At 28.8% G+C, this 16,852-nt stretch overlaps 1 protein-coding gene across 1 annotated transcript; it reads right to left on the reverse strand.

The window, feature by feature from the left end:
* Positions 1-1,451: 1,451 nt before the first annotated feature.
* LOC111313616 (receptor protein kinase TMK1-like) lies at positions 1,452-4,920 on the reverse strand. Its single transcript, XM_022914289.2, has 2 exons — positions 2,245-4,920; positions 1,452-2,151 (listed from the first exon to the last, which is right to left on the reverse strand). Exons 1-2 carry the CDS (start codon positions 4,838-4,840, stop codon positions 1,622-1,624), a joined length of 3,126 nt encoding a protein of 1,041 aa, XP_022770024.2. The 5' UTR covers positions 4,841-4,920; the 3' UTR covers positions 1,452-1,621.
* Positions 4,921-16,852: the final 11,932 nt, after the last annotated feature.

Genomic DNA, 16,852 nt, shown 5'->3' on the forward strand with positions numbered 1-16,852 from the left:
ATATAAATAATCTATTTTTTGATACATGGATTGTCTAACTTGATATCATGTGTATATTAATTAATGCAAATTTAACTTTTATTTTTAAAATACTTAATAGCTAACAAAACCAATTAAATTTTTATATGTAAATCGGCTTGCAAAATTTTTGAAATCAAATTATTATTAAATTCACTAAGAATAAGATTTTGAATTTAAATTCATATCACATGGTCTAATTCCAAGCTTGAATATCTTTTACTATTGGCAATATTAATGAAAAATATATGATATTTAATGATAAATTTTCAATTTCAAAACATAAAAGAGTAAATTATTACTTTCCAAAAATTAATGCAAATCATATAGACTTGATTTTATAAATATCACATTTCGTTTTTGTTTATGTCACAAATTTAAAAGAGACATGAGATAACTTAAATAATATTTTTATTTATCTTATATAAATCAATTTGTAATTAAAATTTGTTCTCTTATCATTATTTATCTTAAATCACTCTTAATTTTTAAAATCTAACTTCATTATAAATAGAACTAACTTTTGGTGTGTTAGAATATTGGTTCAATAATAAAGATAAAGTCTTAGTACAAATAAAGGGGAGGGAGGATGCCTGATTCGAAATCAGGCCTTTGATGTCCCCTTAAATACCTTTAGCCGTTGAGTCAAAGGCTTGGGGACATTTTAAAAATTTATACATAGATGTTATGTATTTTATATTACTTTTTATCATTGCCTCGGTTACAAGTAGAATTCTTTTAATGTTTTATATTCAAACTAGAAATTCATACTATTTTAACTGCCAATGAAGCCTAACAAATGAAATATCAATGCTAAAATGAGCATGTATATTGGGAGAATCATGCCCAATTTAAAAAAAAAAAAAACAATAATTTTTTTTGTCTTTTTTAAGACATTGCGCTCTTCTCTAGATTCTATCTACCCAATGCATCTACAACAATATATAGGGGAGGTTTTTGTTTGAAGGCAAATATCTAAACAACTAAATAATTAGTTTTTAGTTTTATGCATAGATGTATGTATACTATGCTAAGAATATTTGTTACACAACTTTGTTTGCCTAATTAAAATATTTGACCTATCTAAATGCTAATAAAACTTTAATAAACTGTAATGTTTACAAAGTGGTTTCCATCCCAAATTGAAGATTTACAGGATGGAATACGACTCAGTCACGGCAATATTTAAGAAACAACATGATTGGATTGGTCCTCAGACGATATCCATGAAGAAATGAATGCAAAAATTGACTGAGAAGGGACAGATGCCTTGGAAATTGAGAGCAGAACGTGAAGCCATGTGTGGGACAACTACTGACACCCTATCACAACTCTCCGCATAAAACTCTGGACGCCCCCACACTTCTTATTCATTGAATGGTTTTGTGCTGTTTCAGACTTTCAGTTCTGGTTTTCCAGTTTTTTTTTTTTTTGTCAGAATTTCCAAAATCACATGAATAACATCTAAAATCATATTCCAAGAAAAATACAACATCATGAGGTCGTGGGCAAAATAATTTAGGGTACAAGTACTGTACTAAGAAGAACCAAGAAGCATTGCGAATGAACATACAGAGCCACTGATACCATAATTTACAACTTCTTATCTCCCATCTGCCGATGTAAATGACTCAGCAAATCCATAAGGCCGCGTGGGAATGCTGGTTTGAGTGTTGTCTAAGCTGGGAAGAAGTGAAGAAGATGAAGATTCCAAATTGCTTCTTCCTTCATAATCTTGCCACTTCTTTAATGCTTGTGGCAGTGACATTTCAAGGTCAATGCCATATATATCTTCAGAACATTGATCAGTTGGTTTCCAAAGCTCCACTAGAGAACATAGCACATTCACAGCATGACCCATATCAGGCCTTTGATATGGTTCCCTTGCACAGCAATGACCTGCCAACTCTGCAACGGTGCTGATACTGGCAAGTGTTTCCTCATTGAGGTCGATTGTGTGGTCAATGGCTTTGCGGAAGGGTTCCTTGTTGATGTGCATTCTCTTGAACCATGTAACTAGGTGCATGCTTTCCTCAGGTTGGCTCTCATCAAGTGCTCTTCTGCCAGTGATTAGCTCCATCAATATCACCCCAAAGCTAAATACATCAACTTTTGTTGTAACTCGTCCTGTAACTGCACTCAGTATTCAAACAACAAAATTGCATTTATTTTTATTAAGAAGAAAATAAATGAAATTAAAGAGAAAAACCAATAAACAAAAGATACCAGCATATTCTGGTGCCAAGTATCCAAAGGTTCCAGCAATTCTAGTTTCAATCGAGCCTTTACCCTCAGGAGCAAGACGCACAAGACCAAAATCAGCTACCTTAGCCCTCATATCGTCTCCTAGTAGAATGTTTGAAGGCTTCAAGTCTCTATGTATAAAACTTTGATGGGCCAAACCGTGAAGATACTCAACACCCCTTGCCACATCTAAGGCAATGGTCAACCTTTTTGTCCATTCAAGTGGTTTTAATCCTTCTTCTGCCCAGTTAAATATATGTCTACTTAGAGTACCTTGGTTCATGTATTCATACACAAGAAGCTTTTCATTCCCATTCAGGCAATAGCCGAAAAGAGCAACAAGATGCCGATGCCGAACCTTTGTCAATACGGCAATCTCAGACTTAAATTCTGCTAAACCCTTCCCAGTAATAACCCCAGATTCCATTCTCTTCACAGCGATCTTTGTACCATCATGCAACTCACCGTTATATACCACACCAAAACCCCCTAGTCCCAATATATTTTCTTCACTGAAATTGTTGGTCACATTCCTTAGAACTTGGATAGAGATCACCATGTTTCCTGCCTCAACCATTTGTATGTCACCAGGCTCACTGCTCGGAATCGTATGAGTTTCACTGACAGCACCAACACTAACACTTGAGCCAGCAACCGTAATCTTAACACTTTCGTTATCTGACCCAGAATGGCGAGGGTGAATTACCATTGCATTTGGGCTCTGTACTCTGCTAAACCGTTTCTGTTTCTTTTTGTAAAGACAGAAAACCAACAAACCAAGCAAGCCAACAACTGCCAGACCCCCAAACACAGAAACTATAATGATTACAATCAAAGATGAAGATTTCTTGCCACTATTTCCAGAACTTCCACTACTGTTAGATCCTGTGCCTGCATTGGGATTGCCAGATTCTGAACCTGGAGAAGTATAACTACTTTTGTCCTTGCCTATGTCAGGATTACCATTTGTATCCAAAATGACATTGCTTTTGAAAGTAGGGATTTTCCCATAAAGTTGATTGTTTGACACATCAAGTTCTTTAAGTGCAACCAGAGTAGTAAGCTCCTCAGGAATAGGACCAGTCAGATTATTGTCAGCAAGAATCAGCCTCTGCAAAGACTTAAGTGATGCAAAATCAGGAGAGATTTTACCTATAAGGCCCATCTTTGCAAAATTTACAACATTAATGTTCCCATTACTACAGGTAATCCCAAGCCAATCCGCACATGGGTCATTCCCCTTCCAATTTTCAGCAAGCTTTTGTGGATAATCCGTCGACTTCACAACAGTAAGCAACATATTGACCCTCGGATCACAGTCACCGGGACTTGGCAAACAAAAGCTATTCGAATCCTTAACCATATCCACAGAAACGGAATTCTTAAACTCGGGCATTGGTCCTTGAAGTAAATTATTTGGCAAATTTAGAGTTTTTAGTGATTCAAGCTTCACCAGAGAAACGGGAACAGGGCCAGTAAAAGAGTTATCCCTCAGACTCAGACTCTGCAAGTCTTTCAAACCGGAGAAGTCTGGTAAAGGACCAGAAAATGAATTGGAATGTAACCAAATCTCTTTCAAGAATGTCATGTTCTGTATTACAGCAATGCTACCGGTAAGTTTACCATTACTTTCCTGCCCATTAACCCACAAAGACTGGATTGATGACCCAGAAAAGCTGGAGGGCAGCTCTCCTTCTTGACTATTGAAGGCTAAATGCAAAATGGTTAGACCTGGAAACTCATTGGGTCCAAAAATGTCTGGTATTTTGCCGATAATGTTAGCCGAGTTGGCTGAGAAATTCTGCAAAGCAGAAGCATTTTTCAAACTTTGAGGGATTTCCCAAGGAGAAAAAGGGATGTTATCAATCTCCACAGATTGAAGAGAAGATAAACCAGAAAAGAAATCAATGGGAAATGAAGTGAAGAGATTATTACTTAGCATAACAACTTGCAGTGAGCTTAACCCATTTAAGCTAGGGAGGGGACCTGAAATGTTGTTCCATTGTAGCTCTAATCGCTCTAGTTGAGTCAGGTTTTGAAGATTTGAAGGAAGTGTACCTTGCAGGTTCTGGTGACCAATTTGGATCCGAGTGACCCGCTTGTCCTGTGAGCAGACAACGTGGTTCCAGTTGCAGGGATCGGGGTCGGACCATCCGAGAGATTCGGGTGGGCTAAGAGTCTTCCTGAGGGCTAACATGGTTGCAGCATCATCACTTGCGCTTGTCTGGGATTTTACTGAGACGAAAATTGAAGACAATCCAAGAATAAAGGCAAAAAGCTTGAAGCAGCAACCAACTCCGTTTTTCTTCTTCATATTGACTACGATGAAATGTAAAGCTTTTTTTTCTTTTTGGTAAAGATGCAGCAAAGAGTTGGAACTTTGTTTTGAAGGCATTAGATGGATAGAGCAACCATATTCGAAAAGTAGAACAAAAGGCAAAAAGAAGGATAGAGAAGAAAGAGAGAAAGGTTGAGAGTTGACAGGAAGATAGAGAGAAATTAAGGGTGGAATTGGTGAATGATGAGAGAATGGAGCAAGTAGAAAGGAAAGAAGCAGCACATGGAGATAGTCTGTCATAAGTATGTTGAAAGGCTGGCTGGCAGGCAGGCAGGCAGGCTGTTAGCCTGCTTTCGGGTTGGTAATCTGGGATTCCTTTTCGCTACTCATTACACGCCAACTTGGCAACTGCCTTGCTTGGCTTTTCTTTTGTTTAAGAATTGTTACAAAGGGAAGCCGTTTTCTTTTCAACCGCAAAGCAACAAAGCCATGCACGTGGCTGATGTCTCCCCCATTTCCCCTTCTTCGTAAACTGTTCCCCAAGATTTATTTAAATTTTTAGCCTTCGTCAGGCACTTTTGTTCTGGTCAACATGTCATGACTTGATTACGGTTCCTCAGCTTTGATGGTAATGATTAAAGAGCAAGCATACTTTTGTTATTTGATAATGATTAAAGAGCAAGCATACTTTTTTTATTTGATTGAATTTAGAGTTAATTTTTTAATTTTATAAACAAAATAAAAATTTTCACATGTATCACTTCTTAAAAAATATGTATCATCCATTAATCTCGTTTATAAAGTTTAAAAATATTTATTCTTATTTTAATTTACATTTTTTAAGCTTAGACATAATAGTATAGTAATATACATGTTTTTATTATTAAATTATAATACTCCCATTCTTGAACAATAGTTTTTCTCTTTTTAATTTATAATTTTTTAAAAATTAAAAAAATTTAACTTTACAATTGCAAATCTTTAAATCTTTTTAAAAATCTTTGATTTTTTTAAAAAAATTTAAATTTAATTGTAAATCTTTAAATTTTAAATTAAAAAAACCTTTTAATTCCAAATTTCAAACCCTTAAACTTTAAGTTGAGAAACCTTTAATTTCAAATTATAAATATTTTAATTTCCATTTGTAAATCTTTTACCTTTAGCATTGTTAATATTGCAAGTTTTTTTGCAAATTACGTATCTTTATTTTATACGAAAACCTTTATATTTTTTATTTTGAATCAGACCGAACATAATAAATATTTATATATAAACTGCATTTGTTGAAAATTTTTTAGCTACGAAGAGTTTGGGTAATTTAATAAGATGTGGTTTCCGTAATTGGACCTTGGGTATTAAACCCAAGTCAAGTACTTAGCCCATTTTCTTTTATTTTTATGTCTTTTTGGTTATTATTTTATTTTCAGAATGTTAGAAAAAATTTAAAAAATGAAAAAACAGAAAATTCAAAAAAAATGGAGAATGAAATTCCTTTTTGATTTGAATTGATGATCGAAATTTCAGCAAAACAATAAACCTTTTTTAACTGAAACTCTTTTGGGGATTTAGAGTTCTCTTCAGATTGGGATTAATCCCTACATATATACATATATACATATATATATATATATATATATATAAACAATGTTTCTGGGTTGGGGCTGCTGAATTCTTCTTCGGTTCTGGGCTTGAGGTCAGAGAAAAGTAGGTCTAGAGTGAAGAAAAAGAGAATACGAGAGAAGTTGGAAAATTTAGTCTGAAGTGCTGCGTTTTGGAGAAGGGAAGAAGGGGATGCGCACTCTGCTTCGAGTCCCTGACTGACCGGATACCCTTGCAATCCAAATCCACCCTGTTTTCGTCTCTGCCAAAGACTTGCGGGTATGCCTGCTTTCTGATCTGATCCCGTAGCCAACAAGTGACTTGTTTTTGGGCTTGAACCAAATTTGATTTGGGCCCAGACTCAGTCTACCTCACATTGCTTTGGATTTGGGCTCGCCCTATTTCGATAAATTTTAGTTTCATTTGTTTTATTTTATTTTTAGTTACATATATTCTTTATATCAAGTACGAATATTAATTGGAAAAAATAAAGCTAATAAGATGTATTTTTATAAGATTAGATAAGTGTAAAAAGTAGATTTTTATTATCTTATTATAAATTTAAAAAATAAGTAAAAATTCAACCATGATAAATTTTAACGAAGTCACAAGAGTATAATTTTCTTAAAAATTTTTAGATGATAAATTTTTTTTAATTCAATCAAAATGTGGAGAACTTAGAAAATGATATCGACATGAGATTTTTATTAAATTAATAATAAAAAAATAAAATTATAATTTTCTAACATTATATGTTGTAAGTTTTAATGACAATAATAATTTATTTTTATGTTATAAAATATTTAATATATTTAATGACGGAGTCTCTTCAAGGAAATAAGCGTATTACTTGAATATTATTTAGGTAAATTTTTTTTTTAAGGATTTAACCAAAGCATTGGAGAAAACCTAAAGGATATTTTTTATATTTAAATGATAAAGTATTAACAAGAATAATAAAAAATAAGCTAAGGATAACAAGATAATTTAAAATTAATTAGTATCATTTTAATATCGGTATTGTGGAAGTATTATAACTTTCTTTCCATGTAATTGAACTCTTGAATCTAATTATGTGATATAGATTAAAAAATACTCTTTCAGAGTCCTTTAGTTAAGCTTAGAATAACCTTAAAAATGATAAATTAATTTAAGTAGCTAGTCACACTGAAATAAAAAATATTGACAATGATTCTATATTTTGGTGTCTAATGGTGAGTTCAAAACTTGTACATTATAACAATTATTTTTTGTTTGAGAAATACATAACATAAAGAATGGTTTGTTTAAATTTAAAAATCATTTTTCAAATAATTGTTAATTTTGGAAACTTATATTTTTTATATAAACATTAAAACTAAGCGTCTAAAACATTTTCCAAGATATTTCTCAAATCAAATAATAATTTTGAAAGGCATAGTATTTATTTATTATCAAAAATAAATCTTAAGAATCATGTACAAACTAAATATATCTTTTTTAAAATTTTAATCAAATTTATTTAACTTAATATTTTGTTAGTTTAAAATAAGAATAGATTCAAGGCTTAAAAAAAAAAAAAAGCTCTTATACTATTGTTGCATTTAAATAAATCTCTCAACTTTTATTTTTCACTATTTAAACCTTTCTAGTACATGTGAATGCAATGATTTGGCAAAAAAAAAAGTGCACAAGGAAAAAAATATACACATGAAAAAAAATTTGTAAAAAAAGAAAATTTTAAAAAAAAGTGATCAAATGAAAATTTTTATTAATTGGTACCATAAGAAATAATTATTAAAAAGAAACTAACAACATATAAAATTAATAAAATAAAAATGAAAATTGTTTTTATGATCTTAATGTTTAATAAGTTTTAGCTCAAAATTAAAGTCATTATCATATGTACATTTTTTTTTAAATGGAGAACATTTTCATTAAACTAATAGGTTGATATGCTCAGCCAAGACAACATCCTAAATAATAAGGGAATTTTTCTCCACCTAGTACAAAGTATCATTCAAACTAAGTGTTTATTTCATCAGTTTATGTGTAGGTTTATTACCTTTTGTCTTATAAGAACAGCTTTAAAATCATGAAAGCTAGTTCTCATTAGTCTCACCTTTATTACTAGATTTTCAACAATAGAAAGGTTTGGTATCATTGAGTTTCTTTGGTTTATGATATTAGGTGTACCTACTTCTATGATGATGGATCTAAATCCCATATCTTTAGCCATTTCCATTACCTTGATCGCTGCCTAAACCTCTCCAACTAGCAGATTTCAAACACTCTTAACAATAGTTGAACATGCTCCAAGTAGGGCTAAGTAAAACAAAATTTTGAGAAAATTAAAAAATCGACTTAAATTAAAGAGTTAGGATTGATTCATTTTTTAAATAATTCAGTTTAAATTTGAATAGATGATATCATTAAAATTACATAAATTTGGATTAATCTCTTTTTTCGATTGAATTTTGAAAAAAAACTAAATTATAAAAACTCAAAAAATTAAGATTGCAAACTAAGTAATAATCCATATGTCAAATTGAAAGCCCAACTTAAAACATTTAGCCTACTTGCCTAACACCTACTGTAAAGCCTAAAAATTCATTAACTTCTTTTAAATTAAAAAAAAAAACCATTCTAAAACCTAATTTATTAACTCTTTCTATCGACACAAATATTTTAGCCCTAAGTTTTACTCTTCCTTGGTCTTTTGCTCTTTTATAACGTTGATCCCTCTATAGCCATTCATCATATTTTTTAAACTATGTTGCTAACATTCAACACTTGCTCTTCAACTTCAACTCCAAGCTTTATTTTTTTAGTTTAAACATCAAACCATGTTGTCCTCTTCAACCTTCAGGAGTCGTGCTCATAGAATCAGAGTTCTTTTTATTCCTACATTTTAGATCTAAGAAACAATATAGATTTTCAAGGTAAGTCAATTTTTTGTATTTATAGAATTTAGGTATAGTCACATTGAAGCAATTGTCAATAAAATAGGATTAGGTATAACTGATAATTTCTCTTTAATTTATGTTAGTTATTTTGGTAAATTATATTAATGAGATAATCTTTCCTTTTTAAACTCGATTTGTTTAAAAATATTTATGTTGGTTTTAGTTATAAAGAATTGTATGTAATAATTTGAGTAAATAAGGTTTTTTTTTATTCTTATCTTCTAGCTTGGGTTATACTTAAAAGTTAACATTATTAAAGAAAAATTAGACTCAATCAAAAAAAAAAGGTTGTAGGTTAATCTATTATTATAATATTGGTCTTCATTCTCAAGACATAAAAAATTCTTACCATCTTATAGTAGAAACAAAAGATGAAATTATATTTTAATTAGCATTTTTTTTTATCTTGGATTGTGTTGTATCATGTAACTTTATAACTTTTAAGTACTATTATCCTTATTACAAATAAAGGGTGTTGATTAAACATTTAACAAAAGTATGAAACTTTTTTCTTCTTTTTGGGGTGACATGTAACTCATATTATATTCATAACTGTTAATATGTCTCATTATACATAGGATAATCAAACCCTCTTCAACCCAAATTTCATAAATTTTACTTAGAAATTTTTTTGCTTAAATTAGCTTTCTGCCAATGAAACCATGAATCCCTAATCCATGGTGTTGTTTGCTTTGCTATTATTGAATACTACAACACAAGCTCCATAATGTCCTAAAATATTAATTATATAATAAGTAACTTCTTAATTTAGCCCTTAGAAAAGTAAATTTGGGGATAAATATCATAAATTTAGTATTTTATTTTTCTTTGTTAGATAACCTATTCAAAATAATAAAATTATTTGGAATGTTGTAGTTATATTTTTTAGATAATTATTTTATTTTGAACTGGCTTAATAGTAGCTTAGTGCTAGTAGGTTGATATAGTTTGGCTCACATGGAATGGAACCTATTTGGTGACTTGGTGTAATTGTTAATACTTATTGCATCAAGTTTTACTATCTTGTTTAGAAAATTTTAATTTATAGTGTTACAAGATAATTAATGTTTATTGTGGTTTTTATTGTCATTGTTAGATATAATGCTATATTTAATCAAATATATTATTGGTTGGAGAATCACTCTTGGATACTATAAAGTTCAAGTCTCTCATAAGCATAAAATTTACTAAGTGATACAAGTACTTAGTACAACTCAGAAGAGACTATATAATGACAATAAGAAAATGGTACTCTACTAAAATTGAAAGTCTAGCTTATCTTACTTGTTAATTGTTAATAGTATTACAAGAATGGGTTTCTTCTTTAATGAATGTTGAACTATGGAGTCTATCAATCACCCTGTACTCAAAAATTATTTGAATTTTTTGGATTGAAAATTCAGTGATGACATAGAATTAAAATGCATTCATATTAGCCAAGAAAAAAGTAGTGGATTACCAAAAATAATGAAAGAGTATCTCATGAGCTAGATTATTGCAAGCTATCTTTTCCTTATTGGTCATGGTTTTGACTTCAATTTTATAAGGAGAAGAACATGTTAAGTTGGATGTTGGGGTGTAAATAATACATTAGTACTCGCAAGCTACTCAGATTCTATTTGAATAAAATTTGAATTCGACTTGATTATTATATTTCTTGTTGACCGTGCTTTATGCAATCTTTGAAGCCTTTATATTCATTTTCTTAAGGTTGGCATACAATGGTAAGATGCCATGGTTCAACTTTCATTCAAAATTTTTTTATTTTGCTTATAACATTCACCTTCCAAAATGCCTACTAGAATTTGTCATGTGTGATTTCATCATTAACATTAATCTGGCTTATGTCCCTTGATTTTCTTTGATAAAATAGTGTGCATTTTTCATAATATACATACCATTTCTGTTAACCTTTCATATTAGTTCTTTAAGTTGCACTATTCTGCTAAAAGGAATAGAACATATAATATCCATCTTTAGTCTTGAAAATAGCTGGTTAACAAGCTCAATTTTCAAACTTATTTACTTTGTGTTTATTAGGTCAACCATTAGATTGCATTTTTGCATTAATCTATGATTTGTACATTGATTTAGCACTACATAAAAAGGAACCCACCTGTCTTACAAGATCTTTATCTTTTGACTATAATCCACTCTCCACTATTATCCATTAATAGTATACTATCTAGTTATCCATATGCTTCTCCATGTGTAAGAGGGATTGACACATATCTCAGCTTCTGAGAAAGTTTAACTAGAAAAATATTTGGCATTTTGAACTTTATGCACAAAAGAATTAGTGTTCTTCAACAAATGCTAGCCATGCTTGCCTAAAAATTCCAAGTTAAAGACTTTTACATCCTTGAAACCTAACCCACTTGTGTTCTTGCTTCTACGTATATATTTTGCTCCCTTTTATTCAATCATTATTAGAAATTTGTTAATACCTATGAAATTTTGTCAACAAAAATTTTTTACCGTTAATTACCGATGAAATATCGATGAAACAAAATAAATAATTAACTAATAATTATCGATAGATTACTAACCATTTGCTGTTGGAATTTACCTATGAAAAATTTTTTGTTAGTATTTCGTAGGTAAAAATTTAGAGGGAACTTAATTTTGGCATAGGGTTTATTGATGAAAATTTTCATTGGTAAACTATTTTTCAATGTATTTCAATAAAATCTTCTATCGTTGATAGATTTATGCTAATAATTTATAGTAAAAATAAATTTTTAAAAAATTAAATATCCATAAAATTTTTATTGGTAATATATCCATAAGTATTTTAAAACTAAAATCCCTAACCCTTATTTCTCATTCTCATTTCTTCACATTCCTTTTACCCACCCTACTTCTGTCGTTTCTATTTTCGTGCTACTCTACCTCATTATCATCTCCATCACATTTATTTCTAATGCCTTATGACAATCAAATTTCTTGTGACTCTTAATCTATTTCCACATCTGTCTTTACCCCTCATTCTCTTCTTGATATTGATAATCTTGCTAGTAATTTCTTCACCTCTCTTCTTCTTATAATTTTGTAGCATGAATTTTCATTTTTTTCAAATGAGAGCAATGAAACATACAATCAAGTTCTTACATTTACTAATGTTCCTTTGTGTCATTTATTATGTAAAATTAAATAAACATAACTTTCTAGATAAATGCCTGAGTTAAACTCATGGTGAAATTTCCATAATCAATCTCAAAAAAAATAAAAATAGTTATGAGCATAAATTTTGTGTGCTTTTGTCGCTATTCATTGGTTTTTATTGGATATCTCATATTTATCTTGAAGATGGTAGCATTCCATTGATTTTGGTTGCATATTTCATACAAAGATACTTGAATTGTGTGCTTTTATTATTCCCTTACCCAAGAATTACTATGTCAATTTTTTATGATAAGGTATTTTATAGTATAAGAACATATGTGGGATAACACCAAAGGAGCTTGAAAATTTGATGAACTTAAGGAGTTTGTATCTTTACTTGGATGCTTTAACCGAAGCATTCCAATTGTTTTGGCTAGTTTTCAAAACTATGTTTCTTGTACGAACACGTTTTACATTTTTAATGTGGCTAATTTATCTAATTGCCATTGCTTTTTAATCATAAGTGTTTTAGTATATGCAGAGGCTTTTACATGTTGATATATTGCTTGTTAAACTGGATTGGTAAATTGTATTATTATTATAAATGTATATGCTTTATAATTTAATAAATATAAGTATTTTCTTTTTTCCTCATTTTTTTGTAGAATGCTTGTTTTGTTAGGGTTTTTATAGAAGAGAGTGCTGGGAATTAAGATCCAACCATATTTCTACATCAAATTTTCACTTCTTAAGAGAATTTCAATACCACCTAACCATCATTTGTTTTAAGTTTCAATTTTCTTAAATTGTTTGTCATCACTTTGGTTCTTGTTTTTTTCATTATATTTAATAATCATGTTTAATTTTATAATTCTCAGACTAGTAAATTGGTTTGGTTTGGTTTTGTTTTGTTTTGTTTCAAATTTGCAAATATTTTTAATTAGTTTAAGGATGGTTACTCCTCTTTCTTTTTTTTTGTTGTTTGAATAAATGGTCTGTTATTAATTTTCAAGCGATTAATATCATCTGCAATTATTTTTCTTGCATATTTTGAAGGTAAGGATCCATTTGAGATTTAAATGGATTGGTCCATTGTGAATGGTTGAGATTTCATAATTGTATTTGACTTAAGCTGTTAATATAATAAGTTTGTAAGAAAGAAATGTTTTCTGGATTCCATGCCTCCACCCCTCTCCCAAATAAATTTAGTCAATATTAATTTCTTTTTTTTAGAAATTCTACTCAACATTAAGCTCTATTTTAGCCTTTTTACACTTATTTTTGGATTGTATTTTATGGATTAAATGTAGTTTTTATAACCTTTCAATTATATGCTCTTATTTTCATTTTGCTATTATCAAAACCTTTTTGGTGTCTTATTGCCTGACATGGGTTCACATATGTTTTTATTTTCAAGGTACCTATGTATGCATTACTATAGGTTATCGTAAAAGAGACATGTAAGTTTCTTTTCTTGTTGTTATGAGATTTATGAGATAATGCATTTGTTTTTGTAACTTGAAGAGCCTTGTATGACCTTAACCAATTCTAATAAGATTTTTCTTATAAAATAAGGCTAAAGCCATAAAGAAGGCAAATATTATGCTTTTTAAGAAGAAGTTTCGTATATTCCATGCTTTTCAATTTAATCATTCAATTCTTTTATCATTTTGTTCCCATTTCCTATTGTGTTGAAACTTATTGTTATTTTTCATCCCTCAGATAACTTTTATTCATTGAATAATTATAACTCTAAAAATTATTCCATTTATGTAAAACATGTATTACCAAATATTTGTATAGAATTTGTAACGTTTATGCATTTTTAAATTTTTATTTAATTATAATTTATAAACAAATTTGTAAAAATATTATTATATTTTTTTATGAATGAAATGAAGTATTTTTTTATTCTATTTATGTATATTTTAATATTCATGTAATTACTTTAAAAATAAAATTTAAAAAACTATAATAAAATAACAAAAATTATAAACAAAATATGATTGAAAAATAGGTATTACCGATGAAAATATTAATTATTGCTGACAAAATTTTAACTATTATCAACATATATTTTTTTTTGTAAAATTATCAGTTAGTTTTAAAAAATTATTAAAATAATATATCAAGGAAATATAATTTTACCAATGAAATATTCTATTAGTAAATTATCGACAAAATTTTATAATATTAATGGAATTGTATTATTGACTATGCCTATTCTGATAGAATTTTTTCATCAGTAAATCCATAGGAATTGTTATTACCGATAGAAAATTAAGTATTATTGATGAAAATTTCTGTCGGTAATATTTAATTTTCTTGTTGTGAATGTATTCTTTTCTTTTCCAGTTTCAATTTCCATTAAAAATTGCTAAATTGCTTATTAGTCTCTTAATATCATAGCACAATTTTCTACGAAAATGGAAACAATTCATTGTATGTTATGGGATTGCTCACAACACCTATTTGATGAACACTTTCTTTCCTCTCGCAGACAAAAAAATTTTACTCCAATGCTGCATCTTGTTTTTCATCTAACTTGTAATTTCCCAAAAAGCCTTCTTTTTGTCTTTCTCCACTATTTTTATATAGCCTAAATATTTTTTTAGATTTGATGCTGCTTGGATTCCAAAAAGCTATTGGACCCTTTCTTTGTTCTTTTTTTTCATGCTGCTATTAAAAGAATAGTGAAGATTTGCAAAATTGATTTGTTGTCTCAAACTTTCCTTATAGATTTGTAGCATGTACTTCACTTTTTTGCATTGACTCTAGTTTGCTTTTATAAATATGGTGAATAGTAATTGATCCAAATATCACTTTAACTTGCCCTTACCCCATTTATCCAACATTCTTTTTGATAATTTGATAAAACGGTTGAAAAACTTTTGTGCACAATAAAAACAAATATGGTGAAAAAAGATTGGCCTATCTAAACCTCTGCTTTGGATAGAACCTGTTAGTGACATTACCATTAAAAATAACAGAATATGACACAGATGAAATCTATTTCATAATGAGTATAATCCATTTATCTGCAAACTTGAGCTTTTTCATTGTGTCTTATAGTAAAACGCTATTCCCCGTTATCATATGTTTTGCCAATATCATGTTTTAGAACAACATATCCTTCACAACCTTGTTTTTTTATATTTAAAATATGTAACAGTTCATAAGCAATTGGGACATTGTCAATGATTAATCCTTATGGTACAAAAGCATTTTGAAAATTACTTATACAATTATGAAGAATATGTTTCAACCTATTAGCCAATGTTTTAGCCAAGATTTTGTAAACCACATTACAAAAGCTAATGGGTCGATAGGCGATCAGTGATTTTGAAATTTTAGTTTTTGATATAAGCATAATGTTTATATCATTCACGTTATTGATAAACCCCCCATTCAAGAAAGATAAATGGAATCTAATGACATCATACCTAAACTATATGCCAAAGTTTTTGGAAAAATAAAGTAGGAATATCATCGAGTCCAAGTTTTTTTGTGAGGTGCATTTGTTTGATACCATTATAGAACTATAAGAAAGTTGTTGTTCATTTCATCTGTAACTCGAACATCTACCTTCTCTAAAATATTGTTAAAATTAAAAGGTTTATGGGTATTAGACAACTTCTTAAAATATTGAATAGTTATATCTTGCATCTCCTTTACATGCTTATATCAATCCTCATTATCACTTTCAAGGCTATCAATAAAATTAGTACATGTAAATAAAATATATATACATTTGATCAAATAATATGTATAATTATCTTATAACATATGTGCATTAAAAGTCATAAAAGTAATTTTAATTTTTTAAATTTTACGTATAGGCATTTTCTTTTTAATAATTATTTTTGATCACTTTTGTAATTTTCATATAAATATAGATTCTTTTATTAATTTTACATATAGATATTTCCTTTTACCAAATTTTTTTCTATCATTGTATCAAATAGTTAATTTTTTTTGTTAATATCGACATAAATATATACATTTTCTTTCTATTAATAAATAATAATTTTACATATTGATATTTCCTTTTTCACTAATTATTTTTGATCATATTATCAAATAATTTATCATTTTTATTAATTTTAATATAAAATATATAAAATTTTTATTAATTGGATTTATTGTTATTTCATTTTTAATAATTAATTTTGTCATGATACCAATTAATGAAATTTTTGTTAAATCACCAATTTTTTAAAAATTTCCCTTTTTAACACGTGTATATTTTTTGTCATATATAAAATTTGTTCAATATGCACACTTTTTGTCTCATTATTATGTTCGAATATCTTAAAATGGCTTAATTTATGAAAAATAAAAATTAATGGGCTTCTTTAGACTAAAAAATAATATAAGGGTTTAGTTAAATTTTTTAGTATTTGAATGGTTTTTTCATATTTTAGCCACTAAAAAAAATATGAAAATGTTCAATTTTAAATCTCAAAATAATATGTTTGATATTAAATCTAAAGAATTTCATAAAAATTTAATCCTAAATGAAATATTGAATCCAGAAAAGAGAGTATTTGTATTTAAAAAAATCCATGGATAAAGTCGGAGTCATACCTCCAAAATTTTATACAAAATTTGGTACGGGTTGTGTTTCTAAGTTAATTATACTCTAAGTACTATTAAATAAAAT

The sequence above is a fragment of the Durio zibethinus genome, chromosome 23, assembly GCF_047325235.1.
Source record: "Durio zibethinus cultivar Kanyao isolate XHJ-2024 chromosome 23, ASM4732523v1, whole genome shotgun sequence".
NCBI lineage: Eukaryota > Viridiplantae > Streptophyta > Magnoliopsida > Malvales > Malvaceae > Durio > Durio zibethinus.

Excerpts from the sequence above, each read along its gene's own strand:
- LOC111313616 (XM_022914289.2), bottom strand. The coding sequence starts at position 4,840 with ATGACAGACTATCTCCATGTGCTGCTTCTTTCCTTTCTACTTGCTCCA. Across the intron at positions 2,152-2,244 it reads CTTGGCACCAGAATATGCTG|TTACAGGACGAGTTACAACA; the intron begins GTATCTTTTGTT and ends TACTGAGTGCAG.